This window comes from Hypomesus nipponensis, chromosome 16 (assembly GCF_054491055.1).
Source record: "Hypomesus nipponensis isolate SF chromosome 16, ASM5449105v1, whole genome shotgun sequence".
Taxonomy (NCBI): Eukaryota; Metazoa; Chordata; class Actinopteri; order Osmeriformes; family Osmeridae; genus Hypomesus; species Hypomesus nipponensis.
The window spans coordinates 4,486,387-4,503,163 of NC_140376.1; the positions used below are offsets into that span (position 1 = coordinate 4,486,387).

At 45.7% G+C, this 16,777-nt stretch overlaps 1 protein-coding gene across 1 annotated transcript in view; it reads right to left on the bottom strand.

Moving 5' to 3' along the window:
• Window positions 1-16,777, bottom strand: part of LOC146254461 (uncharacterized) — a 58,191-nt gene that overhangs the window by 4,887 nt on the left and 36,527 nt on the right. Inside the window, exons 13-16 of the mRNA XM_084675454.1 lie at window positions 15,205-15,247; window positions 6,927-7,041; window positions 6,498-6,600; window positions 5,845-5,914 (exon numbers count right to left, since the gene is read on the bottom strand). Of these exons, the coding sequence (XP_084531580.1) occupies window positions 5,845-5,914; window positions 6,498-6,600; window positions 6,927-7,041; window positions 15,205-15,247 (331 nt within the window). The remainder of the gene's footprint in view (window positions 1-5,844; window positions 5,915-6,497; window positions 6,601-6,926; window positions 7,042-15,204; window positions 15,248-16,777) is intronic.

Genomic DNA, 16,777 nt, shown 5'->3' on the forward strand with positions numbered 1-16,777 from the left:
ACTAACCCCTTAGGTCATTTCACCCAAAATACACATACTAACCCCTTTGGTCATTTCACCCAAAATACACATACTAACCCCTTTGGTCTTTTACACCAAAACACACATACTAACCCCTTTACTCATTCAACCCAAACACACATACTAACCCCTTTGGTAATTTCACCCAAAACGCACATACTAACCCCTTTGGTCATTTACCCCAAAACACATGCTAACCCCTTAGGTCATTTCACCCAAAATACACATACTAACCCCTTTGTTCTTTCACCCAAAAAACATACTAACCCCTTTGGTCTTTTACCCCAAAACACACATACTAACCCCTTTGGTATTTTACCCCAAAACACACATACTAACCCCTTTGGTCATTTACCCCAAAACACATTCTAACCCCTTTGGTAATTTCACCCAAAATACACATACTAACCCCTTTGGTCATTTCACCCAAAATACACATACTAACCCCTTTGGTCATTTACCCCAAAACACATGCTAACCCCTTAGGTCAATTACCCCAAAACACAGATGCTAACCCCTTAGGTCATTTACCCCAAAACACATGCTAACCCCTTAGGTCTTTTACCCTAAAATACACATACTAACCCCTTTGGTCTTTTACCCCAAAACACACATAGTAACCCCTTTGGTCATTTCACCCAAAAAACACATGCTAACCCCTTTAGTAATTTCACCAAAACACACATACTAACCCCTTTGGTCTTTTACCCCAAAAGACACATGCTTACCCCTTTGCTCATTCAACCCAAACACACATAGTAACCCCTTTGGTAATTTCACCCAAAACACACATACTAACCCCTTTGGTCATTTACCCCGAAACACATGCTAACCCCTTTGGTCATTTCACCCAAAATACACATACTAACCCCTTTGGTCTTTTACCCCAAAACACACATACTAACCCCTTTGGTCTTTTACTCCAAAATACACATACTAACCCCTTTGCTCATTCAACCCAAACACACATACTAACCCCTTTGGTCATTTACCCCAAAACACATGCTAACCCCTTTGGTCTTTTACCCCAAAACACTCATACAACTCCTTTGGTCATTTCACAGAAAATACACATACTAACCCCTTTGGTCATTTACCCCAAAACACATGCTAACCCCTTAGGTCATTTACCGCACAACACACATGCTAACCCCTTTGGTCTTTCACCCCAAAATACACATACTAACCCCTTTGCTCATTCAACCCAAACACACATACTAACCCCTTAGGTCATTTCACCCAAAATACACATACTCACCCCTTTGGTCTTTTACCCCAAAAGACACATACTAACCCCTTTGGTCATTTCACCCAAAACACACATGCTAACCCCTTTGGTAATTTCACCAAAACACACATGCTAACCCCTTTGGTAATTTCACCAAAACACACATGCTAACCCCTTTGGTCTTTTACCCCAGAAGACACATGCTTACCCCTTTGGTCATTTCACCCAAAACACACATGCTAACCCCTTTGGTAATTTCACCAAAACACACATGCTAACCCCTTTGGTAATTTCACCAAAACACACATGCTAACCCCTTTGGTCTTTTACCCCAAAAGACACATGCTTACCCCTTTGGTCATTTACCCCAAAACACACATACTAACCCCTTTGGTCTTTTACACCAAAACACACATACTAACCCCTTTACTCATTCAACCCAAACACACATACTAACCCCTTTGGTAATTTCACCAAAAACACACATACTAACCCCTTTGGTCTTTTACCCCAAATCACACATACTAACCCCTTTGTTCAATTCACACAAAATACACATACTAACCCCTTTGGTCATTTACCCCAAAACACACATGCTAACCCCTTTGGTCATTTCACCCAAAACACACATACTAACCCCTTTGGTAATTTACCCCAAAACACATGCTAACCCCTTTGGTCATTTACCCCAAAACACATACTAACCCCTTAGGTCATTTCACCCAAAATACACATACTCACCCCTTTGGTCTTTTACCCCAAAAGACACATACTAACCCCTTTGGTCATTTCACCCAAAACACACATGCTAACCCCTTTGGTCATTTCACCCAAAACACACATGCTAACCCCTTTGGTCATTTACCCCAAAACACACATGCTAACCCCTTTGGTCATTTACCCCAAAACACACATACTAACCCCTTTGGTCATTTCACCCAAAATACACATACTAACCCCTTTGGTCTTTTACACCGAAACACACATACTAACCCCTTTGCTCATTCAACCCAAACACACATACTAACCCCTTTGGTAATTTCACCCAAAACACATGCTAACCCCTTAGGTCTTTTACACCGAAACACACATACTAACCCCTTTGCTCATTCAACCCAAACACACATACTAACCCCTTTGGTCATTTCCCCCAAAATACACATACTAACCCCTTTGGTCTTTTACCCCAAAAGACACATACTAACCCCTTTGTTCAATTCACACAAAATACACATACTAACCCCTTTGGTCATTTCACCCAAAATACACATACTAACCCCTTTGGTCTTTTACTCCAAAACACACATACTAACCCCTTTGGTCATTTCACCCAAAATACACATGCTAACCCCTTTGGTCATTTACCCCAAAACACATGCTAACCCCTTTGGAATTTCACCCCAAAATACACATACTAACCCCTTTGGTCATTTCACCCAAAATACACATACTAACCCCTTTGGTCATTTACCCCAAAACACACATACTAACCCCTTTGGTCATTTACCCCAAAACACACATACTAACCCCTTTGGTCATTTCACCCAAAATACACATACTAACCCCTTTGGTCAGTTCACCCAAAATACACATACTAACCCCTTTGGTCATTTACCCCAAAACACATGCTAACCCCTTAGGTCTTTTACCCCAAAACACACATGCTTACCCCTTTGGTAATTTACCCCAAAACACATGCAAACCCCTTAGGTCATTTACCCAAAAACACATGCTAACCCCTTTGGTCTTTTACCCCAAAACACACATACTAACCCCTTTGGTCATTTACCCCAAAACAAATGCTAACCCCTTTGCTCATTTCACCCAAAATACACATACTAACCCCTTTGGTCATTTCACCCAAAAAACACATACTAACCCCTTTGGTCATTTACCCCAAAACACATGCTAACCCCTCAGGTCATTTACCCCAAAACACACATACTAACCCCTTTGGTCATTTACCCCAAAACACATGCTAACCCCTTAGGTCTTTTACCCCAAAACACACATGCTTACCCCTTTGGTCATTTCACCCAAAATACACATACTAACCCCTTTGGTCTTTTACCCCAAAAAACACATACTAACCCCTTTGGTCATTCACCCCAAAACACACATGCTAACCCCTTTGGTCTTTTACCCCAAATCACACATACTAACCCCTTTGTTCAATTCACACAAAATACACATACTAACCCCTTTGATCATTTCACCCAAAATACACATACTAACCCCTTTGGTCTCTACCCCAAAACACACATACTAACCCCTTAGGTCTTTTACCCCAAAACACACATACTAACCCCTTTGCTCATTCAACCCAAACACACATACTAACCCCTTTGGTCATTTCACCCAAAACACACATACTAACCCCTTTGGTCATTTACCCCAAAACACATGCTAACCCCTTTGGTCATTTACCCCAAAATGCACTTACTAACCCCTTTGGTCTTTCACCCAAAAAACATACTAACCCCTTTGGTCTTTTACCCCAAAACACACATACTAACCCCTTTGGTATTTTACCCCAAAACACACATACTAACCCCTTTGGTCATTTACCCCAAAACACATTCTAACCCCTTTGGTAATTTCACCCAAAATACACATACTAACCCCTTTGGTCATTTCACCCAAAATACACATACTAACCCCTTTGGTCATTTACCCCAAAACACATGCTAACCCCTTAGGTCATTTACCCCAAAACACAGATGCTAACCCCTTAGGTCATTTACCCCAAAACACATGCTAACCCCTTAGGTCTTTTACCCTAAAATACACATACTAACCCCTTTGGTCTTTTACCCCAAAATACACATACTAACCCCTTTGGTCATTTCACCCAAAAAACATACTAACCCCTTTGGTCTTTTACCCCAAAACACACATAGTAACCCCTTTGGTCATTCAACCCAAACACACATACTAACCCCTTTGGTCTTTTACCCCAAAAGACACATGCTTACCCCTTTGCTCATTCAACCCAAACACACATACTAACCCCTTTGGTAATTTCACCCAAAACACACATACTAACCCCTTTGGTCATTTACCCCAAAACACATGCTAACCCCTTTGGTCATTTCACCCAAAATACACATACTAACCCCTTTGGTCTTTTACCCCAAAACACACATACTAACCCCTTTGGTCTTTTACTCCAAAACACACATACTAACCCCTATGGTCATTTCACCCAAAACACACATACTAACCCCTTTGGTCATTTACCCCAAAACACATGCTAACCCCTTTGGTCTTTTACCCCAAAACACTCATACAACTCCTTTGGTCATTTCACCGAAAATACACATACTAACCCCTTTGGTCATTTACCGCACAACACACATGCTAACCCCTTTGGTCTTTCACCCCAAAATACACATACTTACCCCTTTGCTCATTCAACCCAAACACACATACTAACCCCTTTGGTCATTTCACCCAAAATACACATACTAACCCCTTTGTTAATTTACCCCAAAACACATGGTAACCCCTTAGGTCATTTCACCCAAAATACAAATACTAACCCCTTTGGTCTTTTACCCCAAAACACACATACTAACCGCTTTGGTCATTTACCCCAAAACACATGCTAACCCCTTAGGTCATTTCACCCAAAATACAAATACTAACCCCTTTGGTCTTTTACCCCAAAACACACATACTAACCGCTTTGGTCTTTTACCACAAAACACACATACTAACCCCTTTGGTCATTTACCCCAAAACATATACTAACCCCTTTGGTCTTTTACTCCAAAACACACATACTAACCCCTTTGGTCATTTCACCCAAAATACACATGCTAACCCCTTTGGTCATTTACCCCAAAACACATGCTAACCCCTTTGGCCTTTCACCCCAAAACACACATGCTTACCCCTTTGGTCATTTACCCCAAAACACACATACTAACCCCTTTGGTCATTTCACCCAAAATACACATACTAACCCCTTTGGTCTTTTACCCCAAAACACACATACTAACCCCTTTGGTCATTTACCCCAAAACACATGCTAACCCCTTTGGTCATTTCACCCAAAATACACATACTAACCCCTTTGGTCATTTACCCCAAAACACATGCTAACCCCTTAGGTCATTTACCCCAAAACACAGATGCTAACCCCTTAGGTCATTTACCCCAAAACACATGCTAACCCCTTAGGTCTTTTACCCTAAAATACACATACTAACCCCTTTGGTCTTTTACCCCAAAATACACATACTAACCCCTTTGGTCATTTCACCCAAAAAACATACTAACCCCTTTGGTCTTTTACCCCAAAACACACATAGTAACCCCTTTGGTCATTCAACCCAAACACACATACTAACCCCTTTGGTCATTTCACCCAAACACACATACTAACCCCTTTGGTCATTTCACCCAAAACACACATACTAACCCCTTTGGTCATTTACCCCAAAACACACATGCTAACCCCTTAGGTCATTTACCCCAAAACACATGCTAACCCCTTAGGTCATTTACCCCAAAACACACATGCTAACCCCTTTGGTCGTTTACCCCAAAACATACATGCTAACCTCTGGTTTGGGTAAAGGATCACTCACCCTGGGATCACCGGCCGCCACTAGGAAAATGAGGCCAAACGCCAGGAGAGATACAAACCCACTGGTCAAACTGTATGAGAGAGAGAGCAGAGAGAGAGAGAGAGAGAGAGAGAGTGGACAGACCAAATGGATAGAGAGAGAGATGAATTATATTGGGTTTCGACCATGAAATCAACTTAATTAGTCAAAGCAAGCATCCTGAATGCACCAAGACCTTTTCTATTACAGGGGAATATTCTTTTCTTTTTATGAGAGCGCTATAACGGTCAGACAGAGCGGGGGAGGAAATGGACTGTGAAATCATGTCGGGGTGATGCGAGTGCAGAGCCCAGGCCCTGATGAGAACCTAGACGAGAAGCAGACTGCACAAATACAACTTGGCTCGTCAGGACCAAAGACATTCCAACACTCCGCAAATGTAAAAAAGTTTTGGACTACTTTCTATTAGTATTTGAGGTGTGTTCGATGGATTTTAGCACAAGATCTAGAACTTTCTACGGGTTTCAAGGTAGGGGAGTGAGATACACGATGATATATAACAAGCTTACTCGACTTGACTTTGGGAAGGGCAATATTGGACCCGGGGGTTCATCCTATGGGGGAATCGTTACACAGAACCTCTCACCAAACCACCTCTACTACATGCCGTGTACCTTGTTGCGCTGCAGCTGTGCAAGGTCTGGGGTATGCGTCTCTCCCAGGCTCTGGTCATCCACTCCAGCCTCAAGCTCCACAGGGAGGTCACCAGGCCATCGACTGAGAACACAACCTCGGTTAGGACGGCCTCATATCTAGCACGCTACGTCTGGCTGGATTTAGAAGGTTCACATTCAGATTTGGATCTCAAATTCCGATTCCGATTCAGAATCCGGTTGAGATCCAAGATTTACAGTAAAAAAGGAACTCAAGACCAATCTAAATCATACTGTATTTTGCAGCCGTCTAATCAACGAGAGATGTATTTTGCAGTCTCCTGAACAGCTTAAATATAGTAACGTCGAAACAAAAGGAATCTTCCGGCCTCATTTCAGCGTGTCCAGTACAGTACGTTACAGAAGCCACAGGTTCAAGGAGGGACATACTGGTGTGTTTCATGGCGGACCCCATCACCAGGAAGGACACAGTGACACTGACAGCCACAAAGACCTGGATAAGCTCTGCCACCCAGGCGTAGTCTGTGTACTTCAGAATGATGATCTGCAGACAGACAAGAACACACAAGAATTGGATTTGATTTGATCCCCGTTCACTTTATTAGTACCCAAGCAAATGCAGAGGGGTGCAATACGGCCTGACCATGTTGTCCTGAAACATTGGAAGTAGCGGTTTTCTGCAGTCTAATTTGTCCTCATGCATATAAACATGTATGCACGTTACTCATCCAGTCAATTAGGTGGTCGGTTCCACAAACAAGATGCGGTGTCTGTAAGTAGCCACTAGATGGCTGCGGTGAGCTTCCAGAGGACAGAGCCATTCTTGAACGCTTTTAGATCATGTAGGTTTGAAAGAGGTGGTTCGGTGGTCACACAGCTCCTGTGCTGTGCAGGAGGACCCACGGTTTGAATCCCATAACTCACAACAAAAGGGCTTTTTTTCCAAGTAGAAATCATGAGATTTCAGAGACGGAATGTAATAAAACAGTCGGATGTGGAGAGGGAGTCTGGGGAGAAGCTCATATTGCCAGGCGGAGGAATAAAACCTCAGAAAGAAATGCATGTCAGACCTGCCCCCACACAATCCTGCTCGAAGGTGAGGTTTGAAAGGCCAGCCGTCCCTCGTGGGACTGGGCTGAGAGCTGTGGCATTATGGAGAGAGAGAGAGAGACAGACAAAGAGAGACAGACACACAGAGATGGACAGAGAGAGAGAGAGACACAGAGACAGAGACAGAGAGAGAGAAAGACAGAGAGAAAGAGCGAGAGAGAGAGAGAGAGAGAGAGAGAGAGAGAGAGAGAGAGAGAAAGAAAGAGAGAGAGAGAGAGAAAAAAGTAAGTCTAAGACAAAGCACAGCCCTGATATTCTAAAGGAAGTTATCTGGCTGGAAAGAGTGGTTTCAAAGACAAGGCCATATTTAATACTGACACATACTTCATCTCCTGGCTAGAAATACTGACTACTCTATACTAAACCCCATCAAACATGGATGAGTCGGGGTTCACTCAATATTTGGCTTTAACTTCTGGTCTCCCCAAATTGAATCCTTTCCCTTGTATGAAATGGAGGTATCCTGCACATCAATTTTGTATGTGTGTTTCATATTTCATCACATTGTTATAGTTCCTACATGTTATAGTTCCAGTAGCTGGATCCATAGTGGACGTAGTTATGTAATGTTCAGAGCACCTGATATTGTCTTTGGCTCTCCAGCTCTCTAGATAGCCGTCCCACTGCAGTTCCATCTCCTGACAGGAGAACTTCCATCTCTCTGTCAGCCCCATGGCAGGGACAGCCCGAGCCGGAACACGGTTTGATTTCAACCCCAGTCCCTCCCTCCCTCTCCCTCTGTTCATCCATCTCATTGTACTGTAGCATCACAACTATCTCCCTGACAACTGTGAATCAAGTCCCCTCCTGAAGTGCCCTCCTGCCTGCGCGGAGGAGACAATCGACACCTGAGTCTGGAGGCACATCCTACCTGCTCCTACCCTGCTCCGCTGCCATGGACTCAATAATGCAGACAGAGAGACTAAGGTGAGATGGATTGAGAGAGAGAGACAGAGGTAGTGAGAGGTGGAGGGAGCAGAAAGGCGGATGGAGAGATGGCGACTGCTCACCCAGTCAAACAGGGAGAGGAGAGAGGAAGGCAGAGTACCAGCAGTGCTATTTTATCCACAGAAGAGTCCACGCCTCGCTGCACTCAAATAAGATCACCCCCCCCCCCCCCTCCTCCATCACACACGGCTCCATCCTACAGCCTTATCACTGGTCAATAGCCAGGTCTACGTTACACACACACACAGTGAGAAAACACCTAGGAATTCTATAACCGGGTTTCTTACAACCAGGGGGGTATTCCAGAAAGCAGGTTATGCATTATAACCAGGTAAGTTAACCCACCAGCTGATTCAGAATGTTGCAGCAACTTCCTGGCAATGTTGCTACAACACTGGGTGTCAGCTGGGAAGTTAACTTACCTGCCTGGGTATATGTCACTTGACCTGCTTTCTGGAATACCCCCCAGAACAGCTCAAATCCAGTTAGCTCTGAAGGGTGGAGCTTCCCTGTGAACTTTAAACAAATTCTAGTAAGCAGGGTTAAAGGGACGAGCAGCCCGCAAGCAGACACTCAAAACATAACGGAACAGACCGGAAACCGGGAGCTGACCTACATGCAAACAGCCTGCCGTGATCACAGCTATGTGTTTACATAAAACATGACATTATCATACGGGACTGAGCACTTTCCTCAGGAAGTTCGGGACGACACAGCTAGGCAAATGTCAGCTTCTGACTTTAAATGGGTCTGATCTGAAACGGACGTCAGCTGACCGGAGTAGCCATGGCAACGAGAGCATCGGTTTAGGTGTCAGAGAAGCATCAGTTGAATATCAGATTATGTATGGTTTCATAACTGTATAAGAAATAAAAAATATATACATTTTTTACTGTAACTTCACAAAATTGAGCTTTTGGGATATTTTCTTGTTCACAACTAAAAGTAATGAATATGCAGAAGCTTCATAAAGTGAGTCCCTGTGAGAGAAGTAAAACTGTATTTATATCTGAGATGCATCGCGCTTGGAAATGTCATTCTGACACGCATTGTGTCTGACTAGCCTTGTAAAATATGTGAATTAGAGTATAAATAGAAAGTAGATCATTAAAAGCCCTTTGATGAGTTCAACCGAGAAACAGAAGTTAACTTGTCTAAGTTTATACCCAAAACTATTTCCTCAGATAAAGTGGCCTTTACTAAACCCAAAACAACCATAGCTAACAAGCCAGTAGAACTCGAATGAACATACTCCATGAAAGAAAAATAAACTAAAATAATATGTATTGATTATCAGGCCAATCAGGGTGGGTCGAATCTAAGACATCTGAGGCATTTGACAGCTCCATTTGCTGCCTTTCTCTACCCGTGACATACGACCCCTGCACTTTTACATCACATACGTGCCAGATTATTGCATACATATATCTACAATTTACATCCCCCTAGTGTGATGTTTTCCACCAGAGAACATTATTGTCAGAGGTTAGGGTTATGCTTTCCTGGTAAGGGTTAGAAAAAATATTGGTCTTAAACACGGTTCGCTGGTCGTCCTGCAAAGCACGTTTACAACCTCCATCCTGCACCGGATCTAATCATTTTACGTAGCAGAAGAGAGGTTTGTCTGTTTTCTCAGAATAACCAAACTCATATTTCCTCCATTTCTATTTTTATTATTGAACCCATCACCTTAATTTATCATCTCAGTTAGCATTGCTTGCCCTTATAGCACAGCTAATGGTTGAACACAGCGGTTTCCAAGGTAGCCGACAATAGTGGAAAGACAGACTGCATTAGGCCTTTCCTGCTATGAAAAGAGCTGCAGACCTGCTTCTCTTAATAATTGATGGAGCTGCGTCGATGTCAAGTCCTCAAAAGAACTCTTCATAGGGTCTGTCTCAGAGAGAGCTCTCAGGGAGCAGTGTGCCTGTCAATCTGCCTTTCAGCATGCTCCCACAAAGAGCCGCTATCTCACCTATCTCCCTGACACACTAACTGACATTGGGTAAACCTGAGTAGGCCTCGTGAAAAGAGTCTTTGTCGAAGTCGGGGAATTAAAGAAAAGAAGAAGAAAACTGCCGCCGAGAACAGTGTGTTTAATGGTTTTGTTGAACGAATATTGTCCTTGCATAAGTGGGCATTCCTGCTTTATGACAGGTGCTACGGATGTACAAAAAGCCAGTGTGAAAAGCTGACACGTTTCAGAAACACGTTGTCCGTCTTCTGAAATAAGTTCCAACGGCCGCATAAGGTGTTGTTCCAAACTCAGAACTAAACCAGCCTTCCAGCTGATCCTGAGCGACATCCACATGTAGTCGCATCATCCCTGACATCCCATCCCCCCCAGAGTTAGCAGACTCTCACTGCTCCGCCCCCTCTCAGCAACCCCCCCCCCCCCCCCATCCCCACCCTCCCTCATCCCTGGCAGCACCCCACTGCTTTCTGGGTAAATCTTATTAAGCTACTCCAACACGTTAATTTACGTTATTTCCCCGGCGTAAGTCAACAGCATCAAACAGTCAGTCATCCATAATTAGACCCAGCTCAAGGCATTGCAGCGCTCTCTGCCTCTCTGATCAACGCCAGGTCTTGTTGATAGAAAAGCAGTGGGTGATCTGGCTCAATCAGACCCTTTGTGGTGGGGCCACGGCTGCTGATGTGTTTACTAGGGAAGGGGGTCATTCGCTCGTTGCTCTACCCTGCGGTGAGGTACTCTGACTGGGCCCCGGACGTGCCGACGAGACACAAAACCTCCGCTCTCTTCGGGGACGTCGTGGGCAGCGGCGTCGCTGGGGGAGAGCCAGAGTTCAGGCCCATACCAGCTGAGGACTTCAAAGTCCCCCTTCCCCCTCCCCTCCCAGCACGCCGGCCCAACTCTCCGGAGTTGAAAGTGAAGGGGAACGCGCCCTGATTACCGATACGGATATTCAGCTTTAGAAGCGAGTCCTGGAGAAGCGGTGAAATCGGTGAGACGACCACAGACTCGGTAACACGAGGGCTGGACGTGTTTACTAATGATGAGCTTAGGGAGCCTCGATGAAGACACTTCAGCGCAGACAGGCTTTTAATACTCTCTAATATTACTGAGGGGAGGAGCAAAACACTAATTGAACTCCCTCGCTACGGATAAAGTCCCGTTTAGTGGAAGCCGCGTATTATTCCGTCTGAACCTGATGGTGGAGATCAAGAATCGCCGCACCCATCGCCAAAAAACAACACGTCACGTATTCAAGTGCTCTCGTCACCTCTACGAAGCCGCAGTAATGATTCAGCTATTTCAATACACTTGATTTTTCATTTGCTCTAATCACCGGACCCTCTCAATTGGCGGTGACCCTTTCAGCCAAACCAATGAGATGATAACTGTTTCAGCTGGGCGGCGATCGCTGACAACCCAGCCATTACAGTCATTTCGTTGTATGCCAGACCCCTAGGTAAAGTAATTACAGCATGTTTTCGTTAACACAGCAGGAAATCCATGCCGACGTGTCGAACCACTTCCTGCGTAATTGTGTCAAAATATATATCCCAGTCACATTGGACTGGCGGATTGCCATCGTAGCCCCATTATCTGTCCTTGTTCTGCCTGGCTGCACACACACACACACACACACGCACGCAGGCCTGTGTGTGGTAATGTTACTTCTGTACTGTTCCATTACCAAACAAGGTTAAATTGGTGTAATTATTTAACGGAGGAAAGGCCCTAACCTGGTTGGTCGCCCATCGTGGATAATAGCCAATCAATGTTCCCCAGCCCCAACGCGGCATCCCCTCTGCGAGAGAGAGAGAGATATGACAGGGGGAGGTCCCTCTGGGGGCTCGTGACTCGTCATTCGCCCACGCAGACATCCTCTGTGTGGGGGCGTGCGCCGCAGAGACGCCAGAGAGCAGCGTTTCTTTGACTGCTTCCTCCGAGATGCTGTCACCCAGCCAGTAGTATGACACGGGGCGCCACCGTTGTGGAGTTCAACGTGTCAGAGGTAAGACTGAGAGCGGAATGTAATGCAGGCTGTCTACTCAGGTTAGTGGGGGGGGGGGGTGAGGGGACATGTAGGAAGGCATCCTTTCTCCCCCCCCCCCCCCAGGCCCTGACCTACACCTGTCGATCACACTGCTCAGTCGACGGCTCGCGTACACGTTGGGGTTGTGTGTAAGGTTTACCCTCTCTCTCACACACACACATGCACGCGCGTGCAAACATACCGACATTCTGCAACCAGCACATGGACACACACACACACACACACACAGTACTTTCGTACACAAACGGAACCCCTTCAGAGAGCCTCGTAAACACAGGCACGGACCCTGTATGATGATGCTATTGTCCCACTTCCTCCGGCCCTTTACGCAAACAAATACACGCGCACACCCCGACACACACACACACACACACACAGACAGACACACACAGTGTGACCTGCTGCCCAGGCCTGTGGGCTTGCGAGGCAGAGGGGGAATGCTGAGAAGGGAGGTCTGCTAGCAGAACACAGACACTGGGTTAGAGGACATTCATTATGCATTCCGGCCCACTCTCCCTCCTGCAGCAGCCCAGTCAAAGGAATCTCTGAGCACAAGTGTCAATGCTGTTTTAACCCAACTAACCCTGCCCTACACACACACACACACACACACACACCTTAATGGGCTGGTGCCCACAGCAACACACAGATGTCAACCAACACACGGATTGGCCGTCTGACTAACTGACTGAACAACTGGCTGGCTGACCGACTGACTGACTAACAGGCAGACTGACTAACTGACTGGCTGACTGGCTGACTAACTGGCTGGCTGCTTGACTTCTCAGCTGTAGTTGGTAGGTAGAAAGGTCAGCGTGCTGACGGATGAGAGAAGACACGTTAGTACCCAGGAGACTGCCTCCTCCAGACACAGCTGACTGACAGAAGACTTGATTAGGGTATAAGGATCTGGACCCCCGCCCCCCCCCCCCCCCACACACACACACACAGACACACCACAGGGACCAGAACTAGCGCCAGCAAATGTCAATGAAACCTCATCAACATTAGGGTGGAGTGTGTGAGTGTGTGTTTTTTGCGAGAACGGCATCTCCACGCACTGTAATGTGCTTGACTGGATCAAAACCCTTGTTTACCAAACAGTTCGTTCAAGGGAGCTGAACCATTCTCTCTCTCTCCCCCCTCCCCCCTCCCTCCCTCCCTCTCCCCCCTTTTTCTTTGTAACTCTCTCGCAGAAGACAGCAAAGGAATGTTAAGTATTATGCGACAGAATATTTGACGGGTTGTGTGGGGGTGGGGGGGGGGGGGGGAGGGGGTTTAGAAAACAACCCTGAGAATGTTGAATAATTCATTTCTTCATTTCTCTCTCCCAAACTCCAGATCTGTGTGTCAGCTTGTCTCTGGAAGTCTGTCCTCTGGTTATTCTAGTTGCTGATGTTGTTTGCAGAAGCCAGAAAGAGAGAGAGGGAGGGAGAGAAGGAGAGAGAGCGAGCGATAACAGCCAGTATGATGCATTTGGTTTGATATGATCACAAACCTCTAAATGACGCACAAAGACACTATCAAGAACACGCTGTTTGTTCACACTAAAGCGCCTCGCCGCGAAACTTCCTACATTGTAGCTCTACTTGACAGCTCTCCTGAGTTCGGAATCGATGTAATCGCAGCCTCTGGGCATGCTCACCGGGCGGGTGCTAACACACGGACGATTTACAAGGGGATGAGTCTGGACCTCTGGGTTCAATTCCGTGGCTAAGCCCTAAACTGAGCCAAATTAAAGCATAAGCTTCAGTTGCTGCATAATTAATGTGTGATTCACAACTCTTTGGCTCTCTCGCTCTCTCCTTTTCCTGGTTTCTTTCTCTTTCTCCCTCTCTCTCTGTCTCTCTCTCTCTCTGTCTGTCTCTCTCTCTCTCTGTCTGTCTCTGTGTCTCTCTCTCTGTCTGGCTCTCTCTGTCTCTCTCTCTCTCTCTCTCTCTCTCTCTCTCTCTCTGGCTCTCTCTGTCTCTCTCTCTGTCTGTGTCTCTCTCTCTGTCTCTCTCTCTGTCTGTGTCTCTCTCTCTGTCTCTCTCTCTGTGTGTGTCTCCCCCTCCCTCCCTCCCTCCCTCTCTCCCTCTCTCCCTCTCTCCCTCTCTCCCTCTCTCTCTCTCTCTCTCTCTCTCTCTCTCTCTCTCTCTCTCTCTCTCTCTCTCTCTCTCTCGCTCGCTCGCTCCCTCTCTCTCTCTCTCTCTCTCTCTCTGCTCTTTCTCCAACTTTCGTGATGCTGAGGAAACCATTTCCTGGGAGGGAGGAGACGGTGCTGGGAAGCGTCTGCCTCTAACAGAGTCAGCTCTGCCTCCGCTCACACAAACCAACACTGTGTCAACAGTGCCGCTTTTGGGAATGACAGAATACACGACATGGAGATCTGGCACTGCAATTACACCAGTATGGACCCCCAATCCAGGCTCCAATCCTTTTCAGCTCTGCTGGGACATTGCTGGGATATTGATACTGAACTGCATGTGTTTAAAGTTACGGTGCATTAAGTGGCTTGGTTTTTGCCCCAAAACTTGACAGCTGTGGATCGTGTAAGATTAAGCTTCAACACACCTGTAGTAACATCATATATCACAAATGTTTTGTCACTGACAAATGAAGGTAAACTAGATAACAAGTCCTACCTTTGTGAGAGGTATTGTAGCGATTTCCCCTGCTTTCTCCGACCTGTGAGGAACAGATATTAAGAGATGTTATAAAACCTACATGCTGTCTAAACGAGCACATCAAAACGATGAAATGACAGAACATTATCTAAAGTCTTCCACCCATACCACAACCAGGAGGACACACAATTCTACTCTGTTAAGATAAACCAGGTGTCGTTTGTCTTAGGAAGAGGTTAGACAAGTAATTTCCCTCCATAAATACAATAACAAACCTTAAAATGGTCATTCTAGAACCCTTTCTGCGACACTGCAGGCTCACGTTCTCTACTGAGACAGACACTCTGGTTAGTACAAATGCCAACGTGCGCACAGACAAGCACACAAACGAGGGGATGCGTGACAGGTGTCGCGAAGCCGCCACGTGTCACGAGAGAGCAAAGACACAGAAGTGCATCGTGATGAGCAGCTGTGACCGTGCCCGTGTGTGCGTGTGCACGTCTGCGTGTCTGAGAGAGAAAGAAAGACAGGGATTGACAGAGGGAAAGGAAAAAAAAGCAGAAAGGAAGAACGAAAGAAAAAAGACAGAGAAAGAGAGAGTAAAAGAGAGAGAAGGTGAGAGAGAGAATCTAAGCGAGAGGCTCCCAAGGTGTGCCTGGTACTCTTGTGTGGTGAGCACATTAGCATCCCAGTGGCGTTAATGATTAACCATATACACCTGGGAACCAAGCATGACCAAAAAAAGAGACCACTTCATGAAATGCTAGCTTGTATCAAAAGCCCATGTGAAGGATGTGTGTGTGTATGTGTGTCCCAGAGATACTGTACCTCTCCTCTAGATTGCTCAGAAGATCTCTAAGGAGATCAATGACATTCCTGAACAAATGGAAAAACTGTGGAGCGGAAAGAACGTTTAATAGAATCATTCTTGATGATGAATTCATTAAAAAGAAAGTTTAGCAGGCTCTAATTGAAGGGGCTGGGCGGTCTCACTCCTACGGGGCTCACAGAAACGCAAGAACCTGGATAAAACATCATTAAAACGCTCCGGTGATATAGAAAGAGCTGTGCGTTTGATGGACAGGGGTGGTCTATATCTCAAAGTCCATCAACGCACGGCGAGAGTCACTGAGACCAGCGTGGTAGCCCGCTCACTTTAACTTGCAGCTCGCTTTCACAAAGGCTTGCTGCTGGCTATTCCCCCTCTGTGTCTTCGATATTCAAATCTGTTCTCCCTGGTTGTTCAATCGAACATTTCTCCAGGGATTCCTCTCCATGTGGAGTAGCGTTAGCATCAGTATGTAGCCTGGCTAGCTGGTACTGTTGCAGGCCAGCTTGTAATCTACCAGGGCTTTGCATTAGAAATATGAAGCTGAAAACAGTGCCGTTGTATCTACAGTGACTGCAGTGAATATCATATGAGGAACACTATGCGGTAGGGGAGAGAAGTCTTGTGTTTTTAACTGCAATTGGCCTCATTTTTCCTCGGCTGTGCCTTTGCTGTGCTAGCATTTCTGTCTCCTTATGTAAATTTAGCTTGTTTGAGAAAAGTGGACAGGAGACCATTTTTTCCATAATGTTCAATGGCGTG